General features: G+C 44.3%; 2 protein-coding genes across 16 annotated transcripts in view; both read left to right on the top strand.

Annotated features, from left to right (window-relative positions):
* Nucleotides 1-4,561, top strand: part of LOC530031 (GTPase, IMAP family member 7) — a 39,046-nt gene extending 34,485 nt beyond the window's left edge. For 4 of the 9 annotated variants that reach the window (XM_024990742.2, XM_059885628.1, XM_059885629.1 and 1 more), the window contains 2 exons: nucleotides 1,549-1,588; nucleotides 2,326-4,561. In XM_024990742.2, coding sequence (XP_024846510.1) covers nucleotides 2,363-3,256 — 894 coding nt within the window. In that variant the 5' untranslated portion in view covers nucleotides 1,549-1,588; nucleotides 2,326-2,362 and the 3' untranslated portion in view covers nucleotides 3,257-4,561. 9 annotated transcript variants of the gene reach the window in all.
* Nucleotides 4,562-13,558: 8,997 nt separating this feature from the next.
* LOC511617 (GTPase, IMAP family member 5-like) lies at nucleotides 13,559-20,677 on the top strand. 7 transcript variants are annotated; one of them, XM_024990616.2, is made up of 4 exons: nucleotides 13,716-14,377; nucleotides 16,159-16,214; nucleotides 18,864-18,911; nucleotides 19,780-20,677. In XM_024990616.2, exons 1-4 carry the CDS (start codon nucleotides 14,124-14,126, stop codon nucleotides 20,661-20,663), a joined length of 1,242 nt encoding a protein of 413 aa, XP_024846384.1. In that variant the 5' UTR covers nucleotides 13,716-14,123; the 3' UTR covers nucleotides 20,664-20,677.
* The last annotated feature ends 5,423 nt before the right edge of the window (nucleotides 20,678-26,100 follow it).

Genomic DNA, 26,100 nt, shown 5'->3' with positions numbered 1-26,100 from the left:
CAAAGAGTTGACCCATTGGAAAAGACTCTGATGCTGGGAGGGATTGGGGGCAGGAGGAAAAGGGGACAACAGAGGATGAGCTGGCTGGATGGCATCACCAACTTGATGGACGTTAGTTTGAGTGAACTCTGGGAGTTGGTGACGGACAGGGAGGCCTGGCATGCTGCAATTCATGGGATTGCAAAGAGTCGGACAGGACTGAGCAACTGAACTGAACTGATGTACATAGAGGAGAAGGAAATGGCAACCCACTCCAGTATTCTTACTTAAAGAATCCTGTGGACAGAGGAGCCTGGTGGGCGGCTGTCCATAGGGTCGCACAGAGTTGGACACGACTGAAGCGACTTAGCATGCCTGCACGCATTGGAGAAGGAAATGGCAACCCACTCTGGTATTCTTGCCTGGAGAATGCCAGGGACAGAGGAGACTGGTGGGCTGCTGTCCATGGGGTCACACAGAGTCAGACACGACTGAAGCGACTTAGCAGCAGCAGCAGCTATGAACATAGAGGTGAATGCATCTTTTCAGATTAGAATTTTGTCTGGATATATGCCCAGGAGTGGGATTGTTGGATAATATGGCAACTCTATTTTTAATTTTTTGAGGATCTTCCAGAGTATCCTCCATAGAGGCTCTACCAATTCACGTTCCCACCAACAGTGTAGGAGAGTTCCATTTTCTCCACACTCTCTCCAGCATTTATTGTAGATTTTTTGATCATGGCCATCAAATCATCACTGTGAGGTGATATATCATTATAGTTTTCATTTGCATTTCTTGAATAGTTAATGATACTGAGCATCTTTTCATGTGCTTATTGGCCATCTGTACAGATATTCTTTGTATAAAAGTGAATGACCCCTCTTTTACATAACCAGGAAAAAAATTTCCCCTAGTTTGACAGTTGTGTTTTAATTTGTGTATGGTGGCATTATTCTCCCACATTATGTTTCTGATTTTTATATAACCAAATTTAGGAGTCTCTTTCCTTGTGGCGGTTTAGTAGCTAAGTTGTCTGACTCTTTTGTGACCTCATGGACTGTAGTTCACAAGGCTCCTCTCTCCATTGGGTATCCCAGGCAAGAATACTGAAGTGGGTTGCCATTTCCTTCTCCAGGGGATATTCCTGACCCAGGGATTGAACCCCAGGTCTCTTGCATTGCTGGCAGATTCTTCACCGACTGAATCACCAGGGAAGCCTGTCTCTTTCCTTACTCTATTTCAAATTTTAGAAATATTTTCCTGACCTCTAGGTTACAAAGATTTATCCATGTTTCTTCTATTATTTACACGGAATTTTCAACATTGGAAATTCTACCCTATTTGGAGTTTGAAAGGCATCAGGAAATGGATACAGTTTTATCTTTTTGTATATGATTGTCTCCATGTTGCTTATTAGTCTATCTTTCTTCCTCTTGATGTGAGATGCTACATTATTGAATATAAATGTTGCATAATGTAAATGAATTGAATATGAATAAATACAATGTGGTTAATTTGGCCTGTTTCCAAATTTTCTGTTTTTGCTTTGCTGTTCTCTCTATTCAGGGACCAACATCATACTGCTTTAATGATAGAAACTGTGATGGTAAGTCATAAGGGGCTTTCCCTCCCTGGCTCCCCATGCACACTTCATTCAGACTGACACCAGCTATAACAGGCCTGTTCAGCCATTGGTCAGGCATCCGAGTGGGTCCCTCCTCCCAAGCACGTGAGCAACTGGTAACCAGCGACCAGTTAACAACCTCCTTCTGCCACTGGTGAGGCCACTGAGAGTCCCTTCCCCCTCTCTATTGTATATAAAAGGACCCTAAATGCTGAGTGAGATGAGAGGGTTCTTAGAGACGCTAGACTGCCATCCCCTCGGTCTACTGGCCTTCTGATTAAAGTCATCATTCCTTGCCCCAACAACTCGTATCCGGATTTATTGGCCTGTTGTTCGGTGAGCATAACAGCTTGGGCTTGGTAACAGACCTGACGCTCCTTTGTGGGGATACTGGAACTACTTTGCTGTTTTATCCACAGCAATTAAACTGTTTAATTTTTCTGTTTCTTTTGCAAACAATGTTGGTAATAGAATATTACAAATTTCAGGGAGGCTGCTGCTGCTGCTGCTAAGTCGCTTCAGTCGTGCCCAACTCTGTGCGACTCCATAGACGGCAACCCACCAGGCTCCCCCATCCCTGGGATTCTCCATGCAAGAGTACTGGAGTGGAATGCCATTGCCTTCTCCGTTCAGGGAGGCAAAGGAAGTTAAAAAAAGACTTGAGAATGGTTCCTATTTGCCTAAATTGACTCTCTTCCCCTCTCCTTCCTTTTCTTAAGGTGGAGTCTGGGTACCCCAGAGCCTCTTGATGTTAACATGGCTGCCACCCCTAACAACGCTCTGAGGATAGTGCTGGTAGGGAAGACCGGAAGTGGGAAAAGTGCGACTGCAAACACCATCCTCGGGTACAAAGTATTCGAGTCTAAGATTGCTGCCGAAGCTGTTACCAAAACTTGTCAGAAAGCGTCCCGGGAATGGAAGGGGAGAGAGCTTCTTGTTGTTGACACCCCAGGGCTCTTCGACACCAAGGACAGCCTGAACACCACCTGCAGGGAAATCAGCCTATGTGTCCTCGCCTCCTGTCCTGGGCCTCATGCCATCGTCTTGGTTCTGAGGTTGGACCGCTACACACAGGAAGAGCAGCAAACCGTGGCGTTGATCAAGGCTTTGTTTGGGGAAGCAGCCATGGAGTATATGATCATCTTATTCACCCGCAAGGACGAGCTGGAGGACCAGAGCCTGAGCGACTTTTTGGACAATGCGGATGTAAACCTACGAAGCCTCCTCCAGGAGTGTGGGGAGCGCTGCTGTGCCATCAGTAACAGCAAAAACACAAACCAGGCTGAGAAGGAAGCTCAGATACAGGAGCTGGTAGAGCTGATAGAGAACATGGTGCAGAACAACCAAGGGACTTACTTCTTTGATGCCATATACAAGAACACAGTGGAAAGACTGAGGAGGCGGGAAGAAGTCTTGAAGAAAATCTATGATGATCAATTAAAAGGAGATATCCAAAAAGTGGAAGTGAAGTATGCTCAGGCGTACAAGAATAGGATACAGGAAAAAGAGAGAAAAATTAAGTTACTAAAGATGGAATACGAAGAAAAACTAAGATGTGTTAGGGAGGAGGCCCAAAACAGTATCTTCAGAGATAAACATGATGGACCTATGAATTTTCTTTCAAGAATAAGTAATTGGTTTAAGAATTAACTATTTTCTCTCAGTTTACTATGGTTAGCAAAGCATCTTTCCAGCTCACTCCCTACCCTCTCCATGTTTGCCTCCCCACCAACAGACATCAGCCAGTTTAAGAAATTACAAAATTGCCAAGTTTGAGTGCTAGCTCATTACACATGGTAAAGACTCAAATGAAAGGAATTTCAAGGCTGAAATGCATCCTGCATTGAGCCTTACCACTGCCTGTGAAACACATTACACAGGCCCCTTGTGAACATTGTGTGACTGTCAGCAAAGCTTCCGGTCCCCCCCCCAGCATCATTCTCTGGCTCATGAGAGATGAGATAATAAACGTTTGTTGTTTTTAGCCACTAAACTTTGTGGTAATTTGTTACACAGCAGTAGATAACTAGTACAAGATGTATGTTAATACATATATATAAAATATTTCTTTAAATACTGGCCACTTGCTTCTGGGGAAGGGAACTTTCAGTTTCTGAGAATCAGGGGTGGAAGGAAACTTACTTTTCACTATATACTCTTTGATCCATTTCAGCATATTGTTTATTCAACCAATGAACAAAGAGATAAATAATAACATTTGTAATATTCTCCAACAAACAATAATTCCAAAGGGCCATTTCAAAAACAATTGTCTTATTTGTCTTCACTTTCCTTTTCTAGGTGCTGGCTTAAAGTTCTTCTGCCTATAAATTCAGATAGCTCTGTGCCAGAATGTTCCATTTCCCCCTGCAGATCCACTGTCTTCCCTTTTTAGTCCTTTGGCCCTACCAGGGGCCTGCATCCTGGGGTGCAATGTTCTCTGACTCTCTCAGACACCACCAGTGAGAAGGCCAACAGAGGATCTATGGGAGCCAGAGAATTATATGAGGACATTTGTCTTCTGGATGCCTCTCTGCTCAGTCCTATCTGACTAGCTGTCACCTTCAACTAAAGGTCCAGCCACAGGCACTGGGGGCTCTTAGATCTGACCAGTAGAATACACCTGTATAGGAGTCCTGTTGTACCTGTAGTGTGTCTAAAACAAAACTTTTGACTGTTTCCAGAGATCACAGCTTGATCCAAGAATGAATTTTAATTTTCAAAAATGCCCAATCTGGTGATTAGGGTAAATGGTAAAGTTGTAAGGGATAGTCATAAAATAGGATCCTTAAGTCTAAAGTCAATGCTTCTGGAAAGGTTTCAGTTGTGTTGTGAAATGTGGAAAGAGGCTTAGAATACATGCCTTAGCTCAAAGGGGGGAGAATTTGAATGATGGCAATAATTTAACAAAACAAAACAAAGCTTTGTTAAAATAAAGTAATTGTTGAGAATGTATGCCTAGTTTCCTGTATGTTTCTTTTTTTTTTGATTTTTTTTTTAATGTGGACCATTTTTAAAGTCTTTATTAAATTTGTTACAGTATTGCTTCTGTTTCATGTTTTGGCCTTTTGGCCAGGAGGTATGTGGAGTCTTAGCTCCCCAATCAGAGATCAAACCCACATCCCCTGCATTAGAAGGCAAAGTCCTAACCACTGGACCACCAGAGAAGTTCCTCTGGTATGTTTCTTAGCACAATGGTCTTGTTTGCAATAGGTCTGTCTAGATTTCTAGAAAAACATAAAGGAGTCAGATATTTAAAGGATAAAATTTGGGAAATAGTGAGAAAGTATTTTTTCTTATGGGATTAATAATGCTATTGGTTTCGTTGTTACCTAAAATTGTATAGTTTATTTTTAAAAATTATCTACTATCTGTATTTTCAAATTTATTGACATAAATTTATTCATTAAATTCTTCAAAAAATTTTAAATCTCCTTTGCATATATAGTTATAATCCTTTTATAATGTTTAGTATTTCCATTATACACTTTTTTTTATTTCAATTGAATCATACTGATTCATTCCAAAGAATCAGCTTAGTTTTTAAATTTTGATATGCTTATTTGTGCTGTCTTATAGTTCATTAATTTCTGTTCCTTTATTATTTCCTTTTTTTTTTTTTTTTTTTGAGTTCTTTGGTTTTTTCAGCTCTTCTTTTTTTAATTGGCTTCTTATATTTGAGTATACATACTTAAGATTATTAAGTTCCCTCTAAATACTGCTGTAGCTTAATCCAAAAGTTTTATTTCATTGTTATTCAGTTCTCCATGTAGTTGTATTCATTAAGGGAATTACAAACCACTCTGCTCTGATTTCTAATAAAACATGAATTCCCTCTACTCCATTTTCACTTATATCTTTGAAATTTCAGTGAGAAGTGTATCAATGAGCAGGAGATATAAAGGTAGTTTAAGGACATACACAGGGGGTGAAGGCGGGCAGGCACAAAATGGGGTGGGAGCCCTGGTTTATCCACACATGGCACTGACTTGGACTTCACACCTGTTCTAACTGGGTGGTCTTCCTTCAGCCTTCCCTGCAGGGCCAGGGCAGGGTGATGTGCAGAGAAGCAGAAAAGGGGGGGTGGGGTGAATCTCAAGTTTGCAATAGGTCTGAGAATCTCAAGTCTGAGATTCTCAGAACCCCCAGCAGGGCCCTGCTCCCTAAAGAACTATCAGCTGCCTTTTCACATCACCGGTCCCCGTAACACAGGCCGGCTTCCTGCTGCTCTCTTCCCCTAGCCCCTGACTTCTGTTTCATGCATTTTGGGTCCCACACAAATCGCTGCTTTATTTTACCCTCTATGTCCTGTGCTGAGACTTTCCCCCCGACTAGGCTGAGATCTCCTCTTATAAACACCACTGCCCAGAGCTGAACACATAGCAGGTGTGCAGTGAATACTGGTGTGAAGGAATGAGATAAAATGGAACAAAATGGAAAGAGGAGGAAAGGGTGGGATGGACAGAGCCTGTCCAGTCCATGAGCAGAGGCAGGACTTTCCACGGACTCTTGCAGGGAGCCCCTTGCTCATGAGGACTCTGGTGCGGACACCATGCCCTCCATGTCCCTTATGAGATATAAACTTGCTGACAAAGAGTAGCCACGGGCAAAAAAAATGTTAGAATTACGGGTCTTGAGCGTGGATCCTGTTCTTTGGGCTGCCCCCACTACACCCACACCCCATCCCTCCTTACAATCTAACAAGGACCCCTTCCCTGACAGACATCCCCCAGGCCTCCTCTTCTCTCACTGCTTCAGGTCCCTGGGGCTTCTTGAGCTGAGGTTTGAGTGATGCATTAAGGTCCCTTCTTGTCCTCAGCATCCAGGTTTTTCTGACCAAAGCCTCAGGACCTCCTGACCAGGCTCCCTCTGTCTTCCAGAGCCAGATCATCTAGAAGGGCTACACGAGGTGTGCCAAGAAGACACCAACAATGGTTTCCACGCCCTTTCTCTTTGGGAACCAAGACACCAAAAGGGAGCTTGTGAGCTCTGGGTTTCCAGGGGTGAAGATTGGGAGATGAGGCATTGCCCTTGGGAATAGAATCTCACACAGGAGGATGAGAAGATGAGCCAGATGTTCTAGAGAGTTCACCCATGGCTTTTCCTGATCACAGATCAAGATATGGGTATTCTCATCACAGAGTGATAGCATGCAGTTTGCAATGCCATATCCCGAAAGCTAGTGCCTCTGCTCGACTCTTTGGGACCCTCAGACTCATCAGTTCTGGAATCTGTTGGGACCCAAAACCAGAACCGAAGGAAACAGTATTCTCATAGGGTTGGGTATTTCAGACTCCCTGATGTAGTGAGGCAAGGACATGGAGTCAAGAGTGTTAAAAAAGACATTGTGTGAACCTAAATGTCCATCAACAGGTGAATGGATAAATCTGTCAATTCCAACCAAGGGGTATGATCTGTGACATACAGAGGGAGACTCTTGAGCAACAGACATGGGATAAAGCTGAGCTGCATAATCTTGATTTGGTAAGTGGTGATTAAAGAAGCAAAACAGGGACAAGAGGGAAATTACCATCTATCCACACAAACTCCTGTTTTTCTCTCACTTTCCCATTATTTTTCCTTACTCTGCCCACTCTGCTTCCCTTGTTCAGTAAAGATTTACTGAGAAGGGCCCTGCCCATCAGAACAAGACCCAGTTTCCCCTAAAGTCAGTCTCTCCCATTAGGAAGCTTCCATAAGCTCTTATCCTTATCCTTCAGAGGGCAGACAGAACAAAAACCACAATCAAAGAAAACTAATCAAACCGATCACATGGACCACAGCCTTGTCTAACTCAATGAAACTATGAGCCATGCAGTGTAGGGCCACCCAAGAAGGACAGGTCATGGTGGAGAGTTCTGACAAAACATAATCCACTGGAGAAGGGAATGGCAAACCACATCAGGATTCTTGCTTTGAGAACCACAGGAACAGTATGAAAAGGCAAAATATATGACATTGAAAGATAAAATCCCCAGGTCCTATAGATGCCCAATATGCTACTGGAGAAGAGTAGAGAAATAACTCCAGAAAGAATAAAGAGATGGAGCCAAAGTGAAAACAATGCCCGGTTGTGGATGTGATTGGTAGTGGAAGTAAAATCCGATGCTGTAAAAAACAATATTGCATAGGAACTTGGAATGTTAGGCCCATGAATCAAAGCAAATTGGAAGTGGTCAAAAAGGAGATGGCATGAATGAGCATCAACATGTTAGGAATCAACGAACTAAAATGGACTGGAATGGGTGAATTTAACTCAGATTACCATTATATCTACTACTGTGGGCAAGAATCCCTTAGAAGAAATGGAGTAGCCCTCATAGTCAACAAGAGTCTGAAATGCAGTATTTAGGTGCAATCTCAAAAATGACAGAATGATCTCTCTTCGTTTCCAAGGCAAACCATTCAATATCACAGTAATCCAAGAAAAGCTATGACCAACCTAGACAGTATATTAAAAAGCAGAGACATTACTTTGCCAACAAAAGTCCATCTAGTCAAAGCTATGGCTTTCCACTAGTCATGTATGGATGTGAGAGTTGGACTATAAAGAAAGCTGAGTGCCAAAGAATTGATGCTTTTGAACCGTGGTGTTGGAGAAGATCTCTTGAGAGTCCCTTGGACTGCAAGGAGATCCAACCAGTCCATCCTAAAGGAAATCAATCCTGAATATTCATTGGAAGGACTGATGCTGAAGCTGAAACTCCAATACTTTGGCCACCTGATGTGAAGAACTGACTCATTTGAAAAGACCCTGATGCTGGGAAAGATTGAAGGTGGGAGGAAAAGGGGACGACAGAGGATGAGATGGTTGGATGGCATCACCGATGTGATGGACATGAGTAGGAGTAGGCTCCAGGAGTTGGTGATGGACAGGAAGGCCTGGCACGCTGCAGTCCATGGGGTTGCAAAGAGTCCAACACAACTGAACAACTGAACTGAACCAAAAGCTTACTCATTGGCATGGAATGTTATCATCTCCCGTCTGCTTTTTGCATTTGGAGATCCAAAGAAGACAAAGTCGAGCTCACCAGGTGTTCTCATAGCATCATCCCAACTCAGATAAGGCTCCTCCAATGCTTTCCCTAAATTCCAATGCTCAGGGGAGAGGAGAAACTATGAGTGGGGTCACCAGCTCTTTGGATTTGGCCAGATACATTGTAGGCAGTTATACCTATTTGATGAATGAATGAATGAACAGTGTCTGGGACTCTTTCAGTTAATCATGGGAAGACAGAAGGTGGTAAGAGATGAAGAAAATGCCTATGGTAAGAATACATCTCATAATGCATGTTTGCCCCCAGGTATGAGCTCTGGGTAGTAGGGGGAAGGGCTCACTCAAGACTGAACAGAGAGAAGCCAAGAGGTGACTCGATGCTGGGGTGAAGCAGCAAGAGGCCTAGGGCTGGCACTTCACCTGGATCTTTACTCCTGCCCTGCTATGAGATATTAAGTTCTTTGACTAACCTGCAGCTCTGTTCCCAACGTAAAATGAATAAACAGAAAGGGATGTAGAGGGCATCAGATCGTGTATTAGAGGGAACATGATGCACCAGGTAAAAGGTGTTAGGGAACACGGATGGAGGTTATTAGGCAGCAGGTTTAAGAGAGAGGAGAGGAAGAGGGAGGGAGGGAGTGAGGGAGGGAAGGAAGGGAGATGGTCTCCTCTTATTTTTCTGATAGCCAACGAGGACAGTACTTACAGTATTGATCTCACTTGTGCAGAAGAGATTTAACACTTTGATTAAACAGCTTCCCAGGATTACAGAGCTGACAGAGAGTGGGGCTATGAACCAGGGGTGTGGTACCTCAGGCAGCCCTCATGGCCACGCCTATTGCCACACCACCACCACCACCCCCAACTTTCTTTGGTAGAAGAATATCTGGGGGAAAAGGCAGAGGCTCCTTAAGTTGTCAAATAGGGACCAGTTCTGGATGACAGGTTTATTGGTTAATATTTTATGACGAAAGCTACCTGATGAGGTTGAAGGATAATTATCACTAACAGCCTTTTATTTGAAGAGGAAAATAATCTACCGAGAGCCTAGTGACTCTCTAAGGGGAAAAGGCGGCAAATCAGAACTTGAACCTATTTTTTATTTACCAAACTGGACATGGAACAACAGACTGGTTCCAAATGGGAAAAGGAGTACGTCAAGGCTGTATATTGTCACCCTGCTTATTTAACTTATATGCAGGGTACATCATGAGAAACGCTGGACTGGAAGAAGCACAAGCTGGAATTAAGATTTCCCGGGAGAAATATCAATATCAGATATGCAGATGACACCACCCTGATGGCAGAAAGTGAAGAGGAACTAAAAGCCTCTTGATGAAAGTGAAAGAGGAGAGTGAAAAGTTTGGCTTAAAGCTCAACATTCAGAAAACGAAGATCATGGCATCTGGTCCCATCACTTCATGGAAATAGATGGGGAAACAGTGGAAACAGTGTCAGACTTTATTTTTCTGGACTCCAAAATCACTGCAGATGGCGACTGCAGCCATGAAATTAAAAGACGCTTACTCCTTGGAAGGAAAGCTGTGACCAACCTAGATAGCATATTCAAAAGCAGAGACATTACTTTGCCAACAAAGGTCCGTCTAGTCAAGGCTATGGTTTTTCCTGTGGTCATGTATGCATGTGAGAGTTGGACTGTGAAGAAGGCTGAGCGCCGAAGAATTGATGCTTTTGAACTGTGGTGTTGGAGAAGACTCTTGAGAGTCCCTTGGACTGCAAGGAGATCCAACCAGTCCATTCTGAAGGAGATCAGCCCTGGGATTTCTTTGGAAGGAATGATGCTAAAGCTGAAACTCCAGTAGTTTGGCCACCTCATGCAAAGAGTTGACTCATTGGAAAAGACTCTGATGCTTGGAGGGATTGGGGGCAGGAGGAGAAGGGGACGACAGAGGATGAGATGGCTGGATGGCGTCACTGACTCGTTGGCTGTGAGTCTGAGTGAACTCCGGGAGTTGGTGATGGACAGGGAGGCCTGGCATGCTGCGATTCATGGAGTCGCAAAGAGTCAGACACGACTGAATGACTGAACTGAACTGAATTGAACTGATAGGAAGAGTTTCCTTAAGGAGTTGTGGTGGTTTGGTTGCTCAGTCATGTCCGACTCTTTGCAACCCTATGGCTCCTCTCTCCATGGGATTTCCCAGGCAAGAATGCAGGAGTGGGTTGCCATTTCCTCCTCCAGGGGCTCCTCCCAACCCAGGAATCAAATCCACGTCTCCTGCACTGGCAGGCGGATTCTCTACCACTGAGTCACCAGACACAGGGTCAAAATATTATAACTTCTCAAAAGCTGTCTATTTAAGTGAATCTATAAATTCATACCAACTAGGTATGTCTTCTCTCACCTTTTCTTTTATCTCCTCTTTGTGAACATCTTTGATTGTGTGTTGATGAAGTTTATTTCATATTTTCGTGTCCTGCTGCCTGGATCAGCTGTTATTTTACCCAAAGAGGTTCATCTTTGGCTTACTTCTGAGAGTTGTTTTTGGCCATGATCAGATTTCTGAGCAGATTTCAAACAATCCGTACCCTCTTATATAGTCTTGTACCATATTCAGTATTGTACAATGTACAATATTCATCTGCCTGGCTGGACAGAAGCCACTACTCATTCCAGTGAATACCATGTGGGTTGAATTCCCTAGAAGAGGAATACCTGTAAATTCGTGGGGACTCCAGAGCTAGACTATGATCTAAGACTCACTTTTTTTTTAAGCTTTTTTGAATTTATTTTTAAAAATTTTTATTGGAGTATAGTTGCTTTACAAAGTTGTGTTGTTAGTTTCTGCTGTGCAGCAAAGTGAATCACTTGTATGTATGTTGTAGCCACGCGTTCTGGGAAACAAACTCACTCAGAAGGACAATGCAGATAGTGGAGTGAAGTTTATTACACCGGTGGGTCCAAGGCAGAGTCTTCTCTTAGCCAAGGACCCTGACCAGTTTTTGTGAAAAGCTTATATACCCTAAGTGTATAAGGTTCCCTGAAACTAGTCTGAACAAAAGAAAAAGAAAGATACAATCAAAGTTAACCCGTGATCATATGCCTTAAGCCTAGGTAGTTAACAGTGGGCAATTATCAATAGGCCTGTGGTCATACCCCAATAAACATAACTGAATGTATGATTCTATTGGGTTACACAGATAATTAGGGTATTCTTTTAGACGATAGAGAGCCCTGGGGCTCTTCCTGCCAGGGGCCTGGTTTTCCAGTTGGTATGTCATTTCCATAGATACTGGGCATATAGCTCAAAGTCCACAGTCCAGCCCAAGATGGAGTCCCGCCCTCAAGAGAGTCTGTTCTGTTTCCTCCTTCACTTATACATACACCCCATCTATTATAGATTTCCTTCCTATTTAGGTCAACAGAGAGCCTTGAGTAGAGTCCCTGTGCTATACTGTAGATTCTCATTAGTTGTCTATTTCATACATAGTAGTGTGTATATTTCAATCCCAATTTCCCAGTTCATCCTATTCCCCCATCCCCCCTTGGTATCCATAAGTTTGTTCTGTATATCTGTGTCCCTATTTCTGCTTTGCTAATAAATTCATCTGCATGACTTTTCTAGATTCCATATATTGATATTATACAGTATTCGTTTTTCTGACTTGCTTCAGTCTACGTGACAGTCTCTAGGTCTATCCACGTCTATGCAAATGGTACTATTTCATTTCTTTCTATGGCTGAGTAACATCCCATTGTGTATATGTACCACATCTTCTTTATCCATTCCTTTGCTGATGAACATGTAGGTTGCTTCCCTGTCCTGCTTATTGTAAACAGTGCTGCAATGGACATTGGAGTGTATGTATCTTTTTGAATTATGGCTTTGTTCAAATCAGGCACAGGGGTGGGATTTCTGGGTCATATGATAGTTTTATTTTTAGTTTTGTGAGGCACCTCCATACTCTTCTCCATAGTGACTGTACCAGTTTACATTCCCACCAACAGTGTAGGAAGGTTCCCTTTTCTCCACACCTTCTTCAGCACTCATTGTTTGTAGATTTTTTTGGTGATGGCCATTCTGTTCAGTGTGAGGTGATACCTGATTTTAGTTTTGACTTGCATTTCCTGAATAATTAGTGATGCTGAACATGTTTCCTGGCCATCTGTATGTTCTCTTTGCAGAAATGTCTGTTTAGGTCTTCTGCCCATTTTTTTTATTGAGTTACTTGGTTTTCTGATATGAAGTTGCATGAGCTGTTTGTATATCTTGGAGTTTAATCTTTTGTCAGTTGCTTCATTTGCAAATACTTTCTTCCATTCTGAGGGTTGCCCTTACATTTCATTTATGTATTCCTTTGCTATGCAAAAGCTTTTGCATTTAATTAAGTCCCATTTGCTTATCTTTGTTTTTATTTTCATTACTCTAGGAGGTGTGTCAAAAAGATCTTGCTGCGATTTATGTCAAAGAGTGTTCTGCCTATGTTTTCCTCTAAAAGTTTTATACTTCTGGGCCTTACAGTTAGGTCTTTTATTGTTGTGTAATGACGTTAGGTCTTTTTTTTTTTTTTGCTCTAGGAGCCTTAATATGATAGTGACAATGTTGCCTTTTCTATACAAGTGAGTAAGTATTTGCTTATTCCAGCAATAAAATATTTTGAGATTTTTTCCCCTAAATTTGTCTTTTACCTCTTTTAAATATCTTCCCGAATGATGTAGTGTTTTGTTTTTATTATTTTGGGTCATAATTATTTTTATACCTTACATTCAGTCTCATTCTTGGTCCAATTTTTATTTTGTATTTCCCTTCACACTTTATCCCATGAAGTTTAGGCACTCCTTTTTACTTCAAAAATAGACTTAAATCGTGTATATCCCTTGACTTATTACGTCTGAAAACATCTAAGATTTGTTCTTCCACGCGCTGGTGAAATAGCTCAAGGATACACCAAAGACAACCATGTATCACTCCTCAGAAATCATACACATACACGCCTCCTAAGAACAGACACCTCAACCCCAAGAGACAAAAGGCAAAGAACAGTGGCTCTCTGGCTCCCAGCTCTGCGGAGTTTCTGGAAAGGAGGAGGGCTCCACTCTAACCTGCTCCACACCTGGCTCCAGCTTTGCACGAAGGTAGAGAAGTCCTCCGTGAAAAGTCTGTGATTCTTTCTTGCGCCAAAGAAAATAACTAGCTTTCTAAGTTGATCTCTTTGGAGGTGCTTTAACGGAGAAGGCAATGGCAACCCACTCCAGTACTCTTGCCTGGAAAATTCCATGGCTGGAGGAGCCTGGTAGGCTGCAGTCCATGTCGCTAAGAGTTGGACACGACTGGGCGACTTCACTTTCACTTTTCACTTTCATGAGTTGGAGAAGGAAATGACAACCCCCAGTATTCTTGCCTGGAGAATCCCAGGGACGGGGGAGCCTGTTGGGCTGCCGTCTATGGGATCGCACAACGTCGGACATGACTGAAGTGACTTAGCAGCAGCAGCAGACGTGCTTTCACGGGGAGACTGGGATCAGAGTGGTCTCTTTTCACCCTTCTTAAAGAGGAAATGGGAGGGGGCGAGGCGCTCGTGGTCTCAGAGGGCAAACATCCCTTGGGGGTGCGCACGCTGCGAACTCGCCGCTCTCCGGTTTCCGCGGCAGCAGTTTCGCCCTGCCCGGAGGGGTGTCCCCAGCTGCGGGGACAGGAGGCGCGCGCGCTCGGTCAGTGCCGCTTTCCTTCTAGCCCAGCAGTCGTGCCCTGCAGCCTTCGGCCGCGCGCTCCCGCCGACCCGCCGGCATCCAGCCCGCAGAGCCGAGCCTGGTAAGGGGACCCCTGCGGGGGTCCCTGCGTCCTGGAGGATTGGGAGCCGGGCGAAGAGGGAGGGTTCTGGAGGCCGCGGTTGAGTCAGGGCTACTGATTTCTGGTGGGTCCTCTAACCGGTTCCATGCTTCTGGGGTCTCCTGTCAGTGAAACCGGGCGCCGGTGGAAAGCTTATGGACAACAGCAGGTTCCCAGTGCGAACCAGGCGGATTTGGGGACCGGACGCTTACCCCGCGTTCCCGCCCATCGCTTTCCACAGTGCTGCAGTCTTTTATGTCTAGTTGCCTACTTCTGAGCTCTTTTGATTTTCATTAAGCTTCACAGCATTTCACAAAGCTTCGCTAATATTCTCAGACGCTGGGAAAAATTGAAGGCAAAAGGAGATGGGGGCTGCAGGAAATGAGATGGTTAGATAGTATCACGGACTCATTGGTCATGAACAAACTTCGGGAGATAGTGGAGGACAGGAAAGTCTGGCGTGCTGCAGCCCGTGGGGTCGCAAAGAACTGGACAGGACTGAGCGACTGAACAACAATTTGACAGATGAGAAAACTGAAACTCACAAGTAAGCCCTAACTAAGTAGAGCGAACATCTTAAGTTTTACCTTCGTAACTTCACCCATACCACCCCCGCCCGGGCCCTGACCAGCACCACCTCCCAGAGAAGCCTGGTGCAGGAATCCACTCCTAGGGCTCCACACGAGGAGAACCCTCACTGAGCCAAGTTCACAAGGAAACCTCTCAGTGGACATTGTTCCATAGACCTTGATCTTCTGAAAGCCACCCCATTCTTCCCCAGATAGCCACGTTTCCTACCACACGATGTAGAATTCGACACTATGGCAGAGAGACCCCAGCGTGTACAGGAACCATCCCTTGGTCTGTTGTCAACCCCCTGTGAAAGCCGTGTTATGAAGTCCTGAGACTAAACTGTGAAACCAAGTGATGCCGGGAAACAGAGGGACTCAAGCAAATGGGGAAGGAAAGACTCATGAATCAGGCAGACAAAAAACAGTTTTACCTTTCCTAAAACAGCAGGAAAGAGCCTACTTTCTACTGATTTGATAAAATGAGATAGGATCAAGATAACATCAGGTTCATCCAATTTAAAGATCCAAAGGTATATGACATTCATTTGCTTCAACCTCCTCCATAAGCTAGATCCCCCTGCTGTTCCTGTCAGATACCCGTATAATCTCTGCTCCCACACCAGCTCTTTCATGATTCCTGATCGCATGTGGGGAAGATTCGGATTTTCCTTGTGGAGAAGAAATCTGCCTCCACTCTTCATTCCCCCACTTTTGTCTGTTCTGCAATTGACACGTGTCACATTGCTTCAGGTTTACAATGCTTCCGGATGTCTTCCTAGGCTTGATTCAGTCCTTTTAATATCCTTTCATTTCAGCATTTCCATCAATATCCTTTTTGACTAGCCTCTGGACACTTTAATATTTGTTAATATCCACCCCCAAAAATCTATTCCTCGGTGAGACATGTCTCCCCCTGGCAACCTGACCCACTCAGAAGACGCTTCAGGAGGACAGTGCTGCACCTCTGCTCCCCAATTCGGGACTTTGATGGTGTTTTGTGGCAGCCACAGAGCCCCATTTGGGTCACACTGATCATCAAGTCATGTAAAAACACCAGATTATTTAAACTGAAATCTTTCCATTCTGAGCAACTTCTGTCCCCTACGATATTATGTTTGAATAGTCTTTAAAAAAAAAAAAAGCACCCAAGATTTCAAGATTTTGCAATACAGTTCTGTTTGTTGGTTTTAGGGCAAGCTTCCAGCCTAACTGCTTCAGTTTATGTCCTGACCATGGATGGCAACATGGTATGTGGTGTTCCAAGAGGCTCAATGACTTTATCGTCACTTCTCCTCCCCAATGAACCTAGGAGAATATGCAGGCAAAATGAGCCAGTTTTTGTTCTTAGCTCCATGACAGTTGTGTGAACATGGGCATGTTAGTTGAGACTCAGTTTCTTAATATTTTAACAGAAATTTTAATACCTATCTCAATCACTTCATAGGGAATTAGGGCAAACAATTAAAATAATGGATATGAAAGCAAAATTGAAAATCACAAACGGCTGCACAGAGGGTTATTATGATGGTGAAGTTCATCATCAACATTGTCACGACTCGTCATTGTCTTTACTACTTCAGTATACTGGTTCCAATAGAAAATGTCATCTGAGACAGAAAAGATGTCAGAGAATTTGAGCAATTTTAGCAGAGGCTGGAGTATAATTTACCAGAGGCAAGTACACCAAGTGGGAGAAGGTGGTAAGGAAAATGCTCTTCTCAAGGGTTAAGGAAAGGAAAGAAGTTATTTTAGTATATTCTGATAGTGTGACAGGGGATGGTTTCCTTAATGAGGACCATTTCTATGCATCTTGACTGAGTGAATAGAAAAATGTGTAAAGGTAGAAATAAGAAATTTGCTGAATTGCAAATCAACTATGAAAATCATTTTTAACTCAATGTTCATCAATACAATGCAAGTTTAAACCAATTAAGACATCCTACTGTATGCCCAACAGGGTGACCAAAAAATTAAAAATATAGTATTACCAAGTGTAGGAGAAGATTTGCAGGATGCTGGTACGTGGCTGCTGCCAGCACGACTCAGCACAAGTTTCATGGAGTCAGACTTGGCAACATCTAGTCAGGTGGAGTGACTTCGTTTTCACTTTTCACTTTCATGCATTGGAGAAGGAAATGGCAACCCACTCCAGTGTTCTTGCCTGAAGAATCCCAGGGACGGTGAAGCCTGGTGGGCTGCCATCTATGGGGTTGCACAGAGTTGGACACGACTGAAGCGACTCAGCAGCAGCAGCAGCAGCAGCAGTCAGGAGGAAGTTGGACATTCCAGAGAGATTGTCATGTTGGTAGTAACACTACTGTTGGCAGTAACAAAGATGCATTTGGAACACCAAACGTTCGTTAAGAAAGAACTGGATAAAATGTTACATAAATAATGTCACTTCTGTAAAAGATTAAAATACCAAAAAGTACTGTATCTTAATTATAGATAGATATGTATGTACAAGTGTAAATACACAAGTGAGATAGACACATAAACATCTCAGAATACTGTTTGCCTCTAAAGGGAGAGGGAGAATGAGACTCAGGGTTGGGGGAGTCCAAAAGTAAATAAATGAAACTATATGTGTAAAGTTTTAACTTTCTCAACCAAACTGAACAGCAGTAATAAAAATGCCAAAATACTGAGATTTGTTCATTGCACATTGTGGAATTTGTTTCATTACTCAGTGTATTTATTTCTCTTCTTAAAATATTTATTTCATAACTGCATAATCTTTAAAACTGAATAAATAAAATATAGGCTCAGTGATGGTGGTTTAGTTGCTAAGTTGTGTCCGACTTTTGTGACCCCATGGACTATAGCCTGCCAGGCTTCTCTACCCATGGGATTCTCCAGGCAAGAATACTGGAGTGGGTAACCATTCCCTTCTCCAGGGGATCTTCCCAACCCAGGAATCTAGCCCAGTTCTCCTGCATTGCAAGCCCATTCTTTACCAACTGAACTATGAGGGAAGCCCACAGGCTCAGAGTTCATCTTAATTATAATTGCAGAGTGCATACTTGCCTTTTCCAATGTATGCTTACCTTTTCTAGCACCAAGAATGACGCAATAGTATGCCTCATCTGAATGAAACATTTATCTCCATGGTTTTGCCGATTTCTGCTTATGTCTACTGGGATTTTTCTTAAGTTGTTATTGGGAGACCCACAAGGAAAGACATTTGATTTAAAACAGATCAGGAAAGGACTTTATCCTGAATTTGTCCCAAATGTTGCTGCTGTCCCTCAGTCAAGGCACCAGTTTCTCTTCCCCCAGTTGCTCAGAGGGAAGGAGGTGGTGACCACACTCGGGCCTCTTCCCCTTCTCCCTCTCATGTGCATCCTCAAAGGAGCCCTGGACCCCAATTCAACATTCCCACTGGAAGGTGCATTGTACTTTCCCCTTTGCCACTGGGATGTCCATCTGATACAAAGAGTTTCTGGGACTGGAAATGCCCAGTACTTCAAACAAACCACTATTCATTTACAGTAAGGCAACTTTTATTCTCTAGTCTAGCAAGTTTGCTTTGATTCCAATAATAATAACAAATAATTTTAAAGTCTTGCTTCTTATTCCATATAAGAAGGCTTTCTTTATTTCATGCCTTTTCAGTTTGAAGGGAGATAATCAACTGATATGTATTCAAACATTTCTTGCTTTCCTGCAGAATGAGGAAGAAAACAAGAGTTCACTGTGTTAACATAACCTAGCATCACCTGGCTTGCTTAAAGTTCTATATGGATATTTGAAAATAAAATGTGTTAGAAAATTAGCAATGGAAATGGCTCATCTAAGGATAATTGTTCTCAGCTGTCTGAATTGGAGGTGTTCTCAGGTCTATACCAACTCCTATAAGGACACTTGCTTTTATTCCTTCCTTCTTTTTATTCTAGAAGTGAATGGAAGCGCTGCATGGGAGCAGATATGGACCATGGCTGAAGGTAAGAAACCCTCCAAATTCTCAAGCACTCTGGACACCAGGCGACAGTTACTGTCTTCCCTCCTCCACTCCCTGACCTCAAAAACTGAGACAGAAGAGAAACCCAGTTACTTTAAACTGCAGGAGGAAAAGGCAGCTATCACGTTCTTTATCTTCCCTACTGTCATCACACCCTACACACCCGAGTATGACACTCTGACCTGTGTGGTGATGTATGGGAAATGTGGAAACAAAACTTCAAGTCAGAAGTCAGTGGATTTGGAACCAAATTGTGAAAATGAAATCTTCCCCTGCCTGTGCTCAGCTGAAAAGAGGAAAAGTTCCACATAGAGATTTAGTAATCATGTTTGAAAAATAAAATTTCAGAATACTTAAGTAAGGGAAGAACCGACACAGAGTAAAAGGAACAAAATAACAGATTTTAGGAGCCTGGAATGAACCTAATTCACGTGGGCTCATTAGAACTCCAGAAGTCCTTGGATTCTCACTCCATCTCTTGAAAATTTTAGCTCTTGGCACACTGTCACCCTTGCCAACTCTTGTTGTTGTCTGTTGTTGTTTAGTCACTATGTCATGTCCAACTCTTTGCAACCCCATGGACAGCAGCCTACCAGGCTCCTCTGTCCATGGGCTTTTCCTGGCAAGAATACTGCAGCAGCTTGCCATGTCCTCCTCCAGGGAATCTTCCCAACCCAGAGATCAAACCTGTGTTCCATGTCTCCGGCATTGGCAGGTGGGTTCTTTCCCACTAGCACCACCTGGGAAGCCTATCATCAACTATACTCTAAGATAAAATAAAAACTTTTAAAAAAGAATCACAAACTTAGTAAAACCGGAAAAATTCTTTTTTTTTTTTTTTTTTTTTACAGGCAGGATAGAACATCAGGGCTTTGAACCCTCCTCCTCCTTGAGGATCATCCTGGTAGGCAAAACAGGCAGCGGGGAGAGTGCCACCAGGAACAGCATCCTCTCCCAGCCCATGTTTGAATCCAAGCTGGGGGCCCAGTCGGTGACCAGGAAGTGTCAGAGGGCAACAGGCACGTGGAATGGGAGGAGCATCCTGGTGGTGGACATGCCCCCCATCTTTGAGTCCAGAGCCCAGGATCAAGAGGTGTATGAGAATATCGGAGCCTGTTACCTGCTGTCAGTGCCAGGGCCCCACGTGCTGCTGCTGGTGACCCAGCTGGGGCGCTTCACCGAGCAGGATGCGGTGGCCGTGACCAGGGTGAAGGAGGTCTTTGGGGCAGGAGCTGAGAGATACATGGTCATCCTCTTCACCCACAAGGAGGACTTGGCGGGCGGATCCTTGGATGAGTACATGGCAAACACAGACAACCTCAGGCTGAGGAGCCTGGTCCAGAAGTGCAGGCGGAGGTACTGCGCCTTCAACAACTGGGCCTCTGGGGACGAGCAGAGAGGGCAGCTGGCCCAGCTGATGGCTGTGATTGAGGGGCTGGAGCGGGAGCACCAGGGTGCCTTCCTCACCAACGAGCTCTTCTTTGATGCACAGATGCTCCAGCAGATGGGGGGTGGCGCCCATGGAGAAGGTCAGAGGCGCTACCTGGACAAGGTACGGCTGCAGGTTGCAAAGCAAAAGCAAGACCTGAAAGAGGCGGAGAGAAACTCTGCCTTCAAGGCGCTCCTCCGACTCAAAGCCTGGATCGTTTCTCATGCCAAAATATTTGTTCTTGTCCTATGCCTTTTGATTTTTCTTGCCATTGTAATTAGCTTGTATAGTACGCATCAACATTGAGCATTTTCAGATGACACCTGTCCTTGGCTTCCATTTTTCCAGTCGGCATACCTGTCTGTGTTGATCAGAAACTTTATTTGCTTTTTACATAATTTCATTTTCAATTTTGCTTCCTTGCATCAGACACACCATCCCTTTTCTTTGGTTCCTTTTTAGGAATAAAATCCAAAAGGAAAAAAAATTTCCGCTTTCTGTTGTGTTAAAAATGGTGAAGGTGGAAACTTCCCCGGCAGTCCAGTGGTTAAGATTGTGCTTTCAATGCAAAGGGTGCAGGTTCAATCCCTGGCTGAGAAACTAAGATCCCATATGCTGTGCAGCCAAAAATTAAAGCAAATAAATAAATTTAAGAGCAAAATCTTCTCCAAAAAATGGTGAAGACAAATAATAAACTACCTGCACACCATCAAGAAATATTGTGGAGCTTGCAGAGAGGAAAGTGAGTGGACTGACTGTGTGAGCGAGCGTCTCACCGGGGACCCCGTTTTTACAGTTGGAATTCCTTATTTTATTCAGAAACATACTCTGACTTCCTTGTAGGTTTAAAAAAAATAGTAATAATAAGACACCACACAAAAGAGAAAGACTAGGGTGTTCTGGGATATCTCTGGGGTGTGAAGAGGCTGGGGGAGGAAGGAGGAAGGCCCTAGAGACGGGGTGGGGAGGAAAATCTCTGCATAGTCAGCCACTGGGAAATTAGAGAACCTTAATCCTTAGAGCAGGGCTAGACAAGAGCCAGATGGTGAGTGTAGGAATTCAGGCTTAGCCGGCCATCTGGTCTCCTTCAACATTCAACCATCTCCTTGTAGCATGAAAGCCACCCTGGAGAAGAAGGAAGTGACCTGCAAGACTGCATTCCCTACAAGTTTATGAAATTTGAATTGCATGGACTTTTCATATGTGGTGATGAAACATTATGCTTCTCTTTATTTTTTGACCCGTGTTGTTGTTCAGTCACTCAGTCCTGTCTGGCTGTTTGCAACCCCATGGACTGCAGCACACCAGGTTTCCCTGTCATTCACCATCTCCAGGAGCTTGCTCAAACTCATGTCCATTGAGTTGGTGATGTCATCCAACCATCTCATTCTCTGTCATCCCTGAATCCTCCTGCCTTCAATCTTTCCCAGCAAAGATTTTTTGAAAGATTTTTTTCAGTCTCTTCTAATGAGTCAGCTCTTAGGTAGCCAAAGTATTGGAGCTTCAGCTTCAGAATCAGTCCTTCCAAAGAATATTCAGGACTGCTTTCCTTTAGGACTGACTGGTTTGATCTCCTTGCAATCCAAGGGACTCTCAAGAGTCTTCTCCAACACCATAGTTCAAATGCATCAATTCTTTGGCGCTCAGCCTTGTTTATACTCCAACTCTCACATCAACACATGACTGCTGGAAAAACCATAGCTTTGACCTTTGTCAGCAAAGTAATATCTCTGTTTTTTAATACACTGTCTAGGATTGTCATAACTTTTCTTCCAAGGAGCGTCTTTTAATTTCATGGCTACAGTCACCATCTACAGTGATTTTGGAGCCCAATAAAAGAAAATCTGTCATTGTTATCATTGTTTCCTCATCATTTTACCATGAAGTGATGGGACCAGATGCCATGATCTTTGTTTTTTGAATGTTGAGTTTTAAGCCAGCTTTTTAACTCCTTTCTTTCACTTTCATCAGGAGGCTCTTTAGTTCCTTTTCACTTTCTGCCATAAGGGTGGTGTCATCTGCATATCTGAGGTTATTGGTATTTCTCCCAGCAACCTTGATTCCAGCTTGTGCTTCATCCAGCCTGGCATTTTGCATGATGTACTCCACATACACATTAAATAAGCATGGTGACAATATACAGCCTTGATGTACTCCTTTCCCAATTTGAAACCAGTCCATTGTTCCCTGTCCAGTTCTGAATGTTGCTTCTTGACCTGCATACAGGTTTCTCAGGAGGCAGGTAAGGTGGTCTGGTATTCCCATACGTTTAAGAATGTTCCACAGTTTGTTGTGATCCACACAGTGAAAGGCTTTAATGTAGTCAATGAAGCGGAAGTAGATGTTTTTCTGGAATTCTCTTGCTTCTTCTATGATTCAAAATTGTAAAAACATTCCTCAGTTCACAGAACTGGCCTCAGCCTGGATTTGCTCTGCAGGCTGTCATTTGCCCACCCCCATCTTAGAGGAGGTTTTCCATCATGGGTTGAGCTTGGATGTAGTGGAACATCTTGAACCCCAAGGTCAGCACAGTCGTGTGCAATACCTGTAGGAATTTGGGGAAAGGGTGGCATTGCAAATTTCAGTGGCAGGAAAGAGAAGTGGAAAGACACCAGGGTGAAGTCTGAGTGGTGGTCACCAAGTCAGTGGAAAGAAGAAATCAGATGAGGAAGGGTATGGGTGACCCCTTCCCAACTTCTTCTTCTATGGAATAGCTGCCCGTCCCTTCAAACCCTGTAGGGGAGACCCATGGTTGCACAGGCATTCTGTGACTGGGTGGGTAGGTGATGAACTCTCTGTGACACCCAACTCATTGTCCATATCCCCACTGGTGATAAAGGTGCAGTTTATCTCAACAGTGCTATCCCATAGCCGATTCCAATCTTGTGCAAGGAGTGTTATGTGTGAGCTCCTCAAACCCTTGAAACACCAAGCAACCTCCTCCTCAGTGCAGTCTTCCCAAACTGTCTGACCCAAGTTGGCCTCTCCCTTCCTTGACTTCATCCAGTCCCACTCCACCCACATGTAGCTGAGTGCCCAATGTCGGGGTCTCTGCTGGTCACCAGGGATCTGAGAGAAGTAAGGCCAAAGGCACCTGTATAGTAGAGGGAGGAAGGCATATAAAACAAGGGTGAGCCAGAAGTGAGCGTCCACACAGGGAAGCAAGAGTAGCCCTCACTGGTCATGACTGGAGAAAGCCCGGGCAGCAACAAAAACCCAGTGTGGCCAATGAATAAATTAAACTAAAAATGGGTGTGAGAGAAATTTGTCCATGGTGGGATGTCAAGCAGAAGAAGAGTATAGGCTTGGGGGGAAGAGGCGCCCTGGCCAGGGTGGGGCCGGGGCTTCTAGAAACATGCCAGCCCCTCCTTCCAGGACTGACTTCAGGCAGAGGGAGCAGGCAAGCCATTCAGAATCACAATAATCCAAGTCTGTGCCCCAACCAGTAATGCTGGGTCAGGCAGGAGATTGAGAATCACTGGAGGAGGCAGGGAGGGACCTGGCTGGATGGGTTCAAGGGCTTTCTCCCCGAGGTTTTTAAGCAGCTTAGGAATTTCATGAAGTTCACGCTGTAGCAATGTGGTGGTTGGACAAAATAAGTGTGAGCCTAGGAACATGGCATCACATTCAGAATAAAAGAATTCCATCTCAGCCATCCATCAGGGCCTGAGCCGCAACAGGAGGTGTGGGGATGGAGAGGATATGACAGGAATGGGGACACCAAAGGGGTGAATTGACACAGAGTGGCACTGATATCAAGGTTGGGAGGGAGCCAGCTTTCTGTCAGCCTCCTGGGGACCCTGGCTCCCCCCACTGCCTGGGCTCTCAGAGGAGACTGGGCTGAGCAGAAGAGAGCGGAGACTTCAGATCTGGTGGAGTCCACCTTGAAGCCCTCTGGGCTGGGTGGTCTCCTCCTCCCTCCAGGGAAGGCACTGGACCAGGGAAACTCACTAAAGAAAGTATTCGGGATCAGGGCTGTGGGAGGATGGCTTCCCTCCCAGGATGCAGATGGTCAGTTCCCAGGCCTCCCTGCAATGAGAAATTATCTCTCGCCCCAGGAGCAGCGTTTCTCAGTGAGCCATATGGCATTCCACCTTTGTTGACTTTCTAGGGGAGTAAAGCTGGAGGAAGAACCCAGGAATATTTTACAGTAGAGAAGACAGGGTCATGCTCCACCTTGGATGTTCGCCAAAGTAATTCCTTTGAAAGTGTTCAACTATGAGCTCTAATTCTCCCTCAAAGTGTTACAGAAAGAGGATCCCTTCCAGGGCCTGAAAGGGGGCTCTTGTCTAACACTCGGAAGTGAATTGTCTGATAAAGCAAGAGACTATTGGGAAGGGCCCCCTTCCCCACCCCCCTCCCTGAGGGGAGAGCAGTAGGGTAAGGGAACCCAGGAGAACTGCTCTGCCATGTGGCTCGAAGTCTCAGGTTTCATGGTGATGGGATTAGTTTCCCGGTTGTCTTTGGCCAATCATTCTGGCTCAGGGTCCTTCCTGGTGGTGCATGCATTGCTTGGTCAAGATGGATGCAAGCGAGAAGGATTCTGGGAGGTGGTAGAACATGTGGCTTCTCCTTTTGACCTTTCCTGAACTCTTCCAGTTGGTGGTGGCTTATTAGTTTGTGTTCCTTAACAGGACTTTCTATGACAAAGTAACTCAAGCAAGTATTTACTGTGGTGCCTGGCCAGGGTGGGCAGTTTCAGTCAGTGTGCAGTCAGGCAGTTTGACCCTAACCAAAGGGTGAAAGAAGCACAGAAAAGACTCACCCAAGGACCATCCCATTTCCTCTGCTTCTCCCTTTGTCATTGTTAGGATAGTTCAGCTCCATGGATTTTTCACATTCTTCAAGATTCCAGGGAAGCCCCTTCAGGATTCAGTGGATGTTGACTCTCTAAGCAGGAGCTTTGGCTGTACACAGAGGTCCTTCCTGATACTAGGAAAAGAGAAGTTCGTTTGCTTGTTTATTCTTTGCATCTTTGAAAGTTCACAACTTGAAGATTCCCATGTAGGAGACGTACTGTATTTATTACGCTGGTCTGTGGTCAGTGATCTTAGATGTTGCTACTAGGACTTGCTGAAGCCTCAGATGATGATTAGCACTTTTCAGCAATAAAGTATTTTTAAAGTTATGTACATTTTTTTTAGGGGGCTTCCCTAGTGGGTCAGTGGTAAAGAATCCACCTGCCAGTGCAGGAGATACAGGATCGATCCCTGGATGGGGAAGATCCCCAGGAGAAAAAAATGACAACCCACTCCAGTATTCTTGCCTTGGAAATCTCAGGGACAGGGGAGCCTGTGGGCTACAGTTCATGGGGCCACAAAAGAGTTGGAGAGGACTTAGGGACTGAAGAACAACAACAACAAAGAAAAGGAAGAAACTAGATCTCTCTCTCTACAAGATGAGGACACAGCAACCAGGAAGTGGGTTCTCCCCAGACAGCAAATCTCCCACACTTTGATCTTGGACCTCCCAGCCTCCAGAGCAGTGAGAAATAAATATTTCTTGATTACCACCTAGTCTTTGCTATTTGTTTTAGCAACCTTAACTGACAAAAGGAGTACTAAATGCCTCTTGAGGAGGAAAATAAGAAAAGATAAAAAGGAAAAGGCCTAGAAGGACTAGCACCCCTGGATCAATTCAGCTATCACACCCTTTATTCCCACCACAGGCCTGGGCTCAGAGTAGATATTCTTACATAGAGAATAAAGGGAGCTCACACAGTGCTGGTGGAATAAATCATCCC

Source organism: Bos taurus, chromosome 4 (genome assembly GCF_002263795.3).
Source record: "Bos taurus isolate L1 Dominette 01449 registration number 42190680 breed Hereford chromosome 4, ARS-UCD2.0, whole genome shotgun sequence".
Classification (NCBI taxonomy): Eukaryota; Metazoa; Chordata; class Mammalia; order Artiodactyla; family Bovidae; genus Bos; species Bos taurus.
This window is presented reverse-complemented; position numbering and strand designations above follow the sequence as displayed.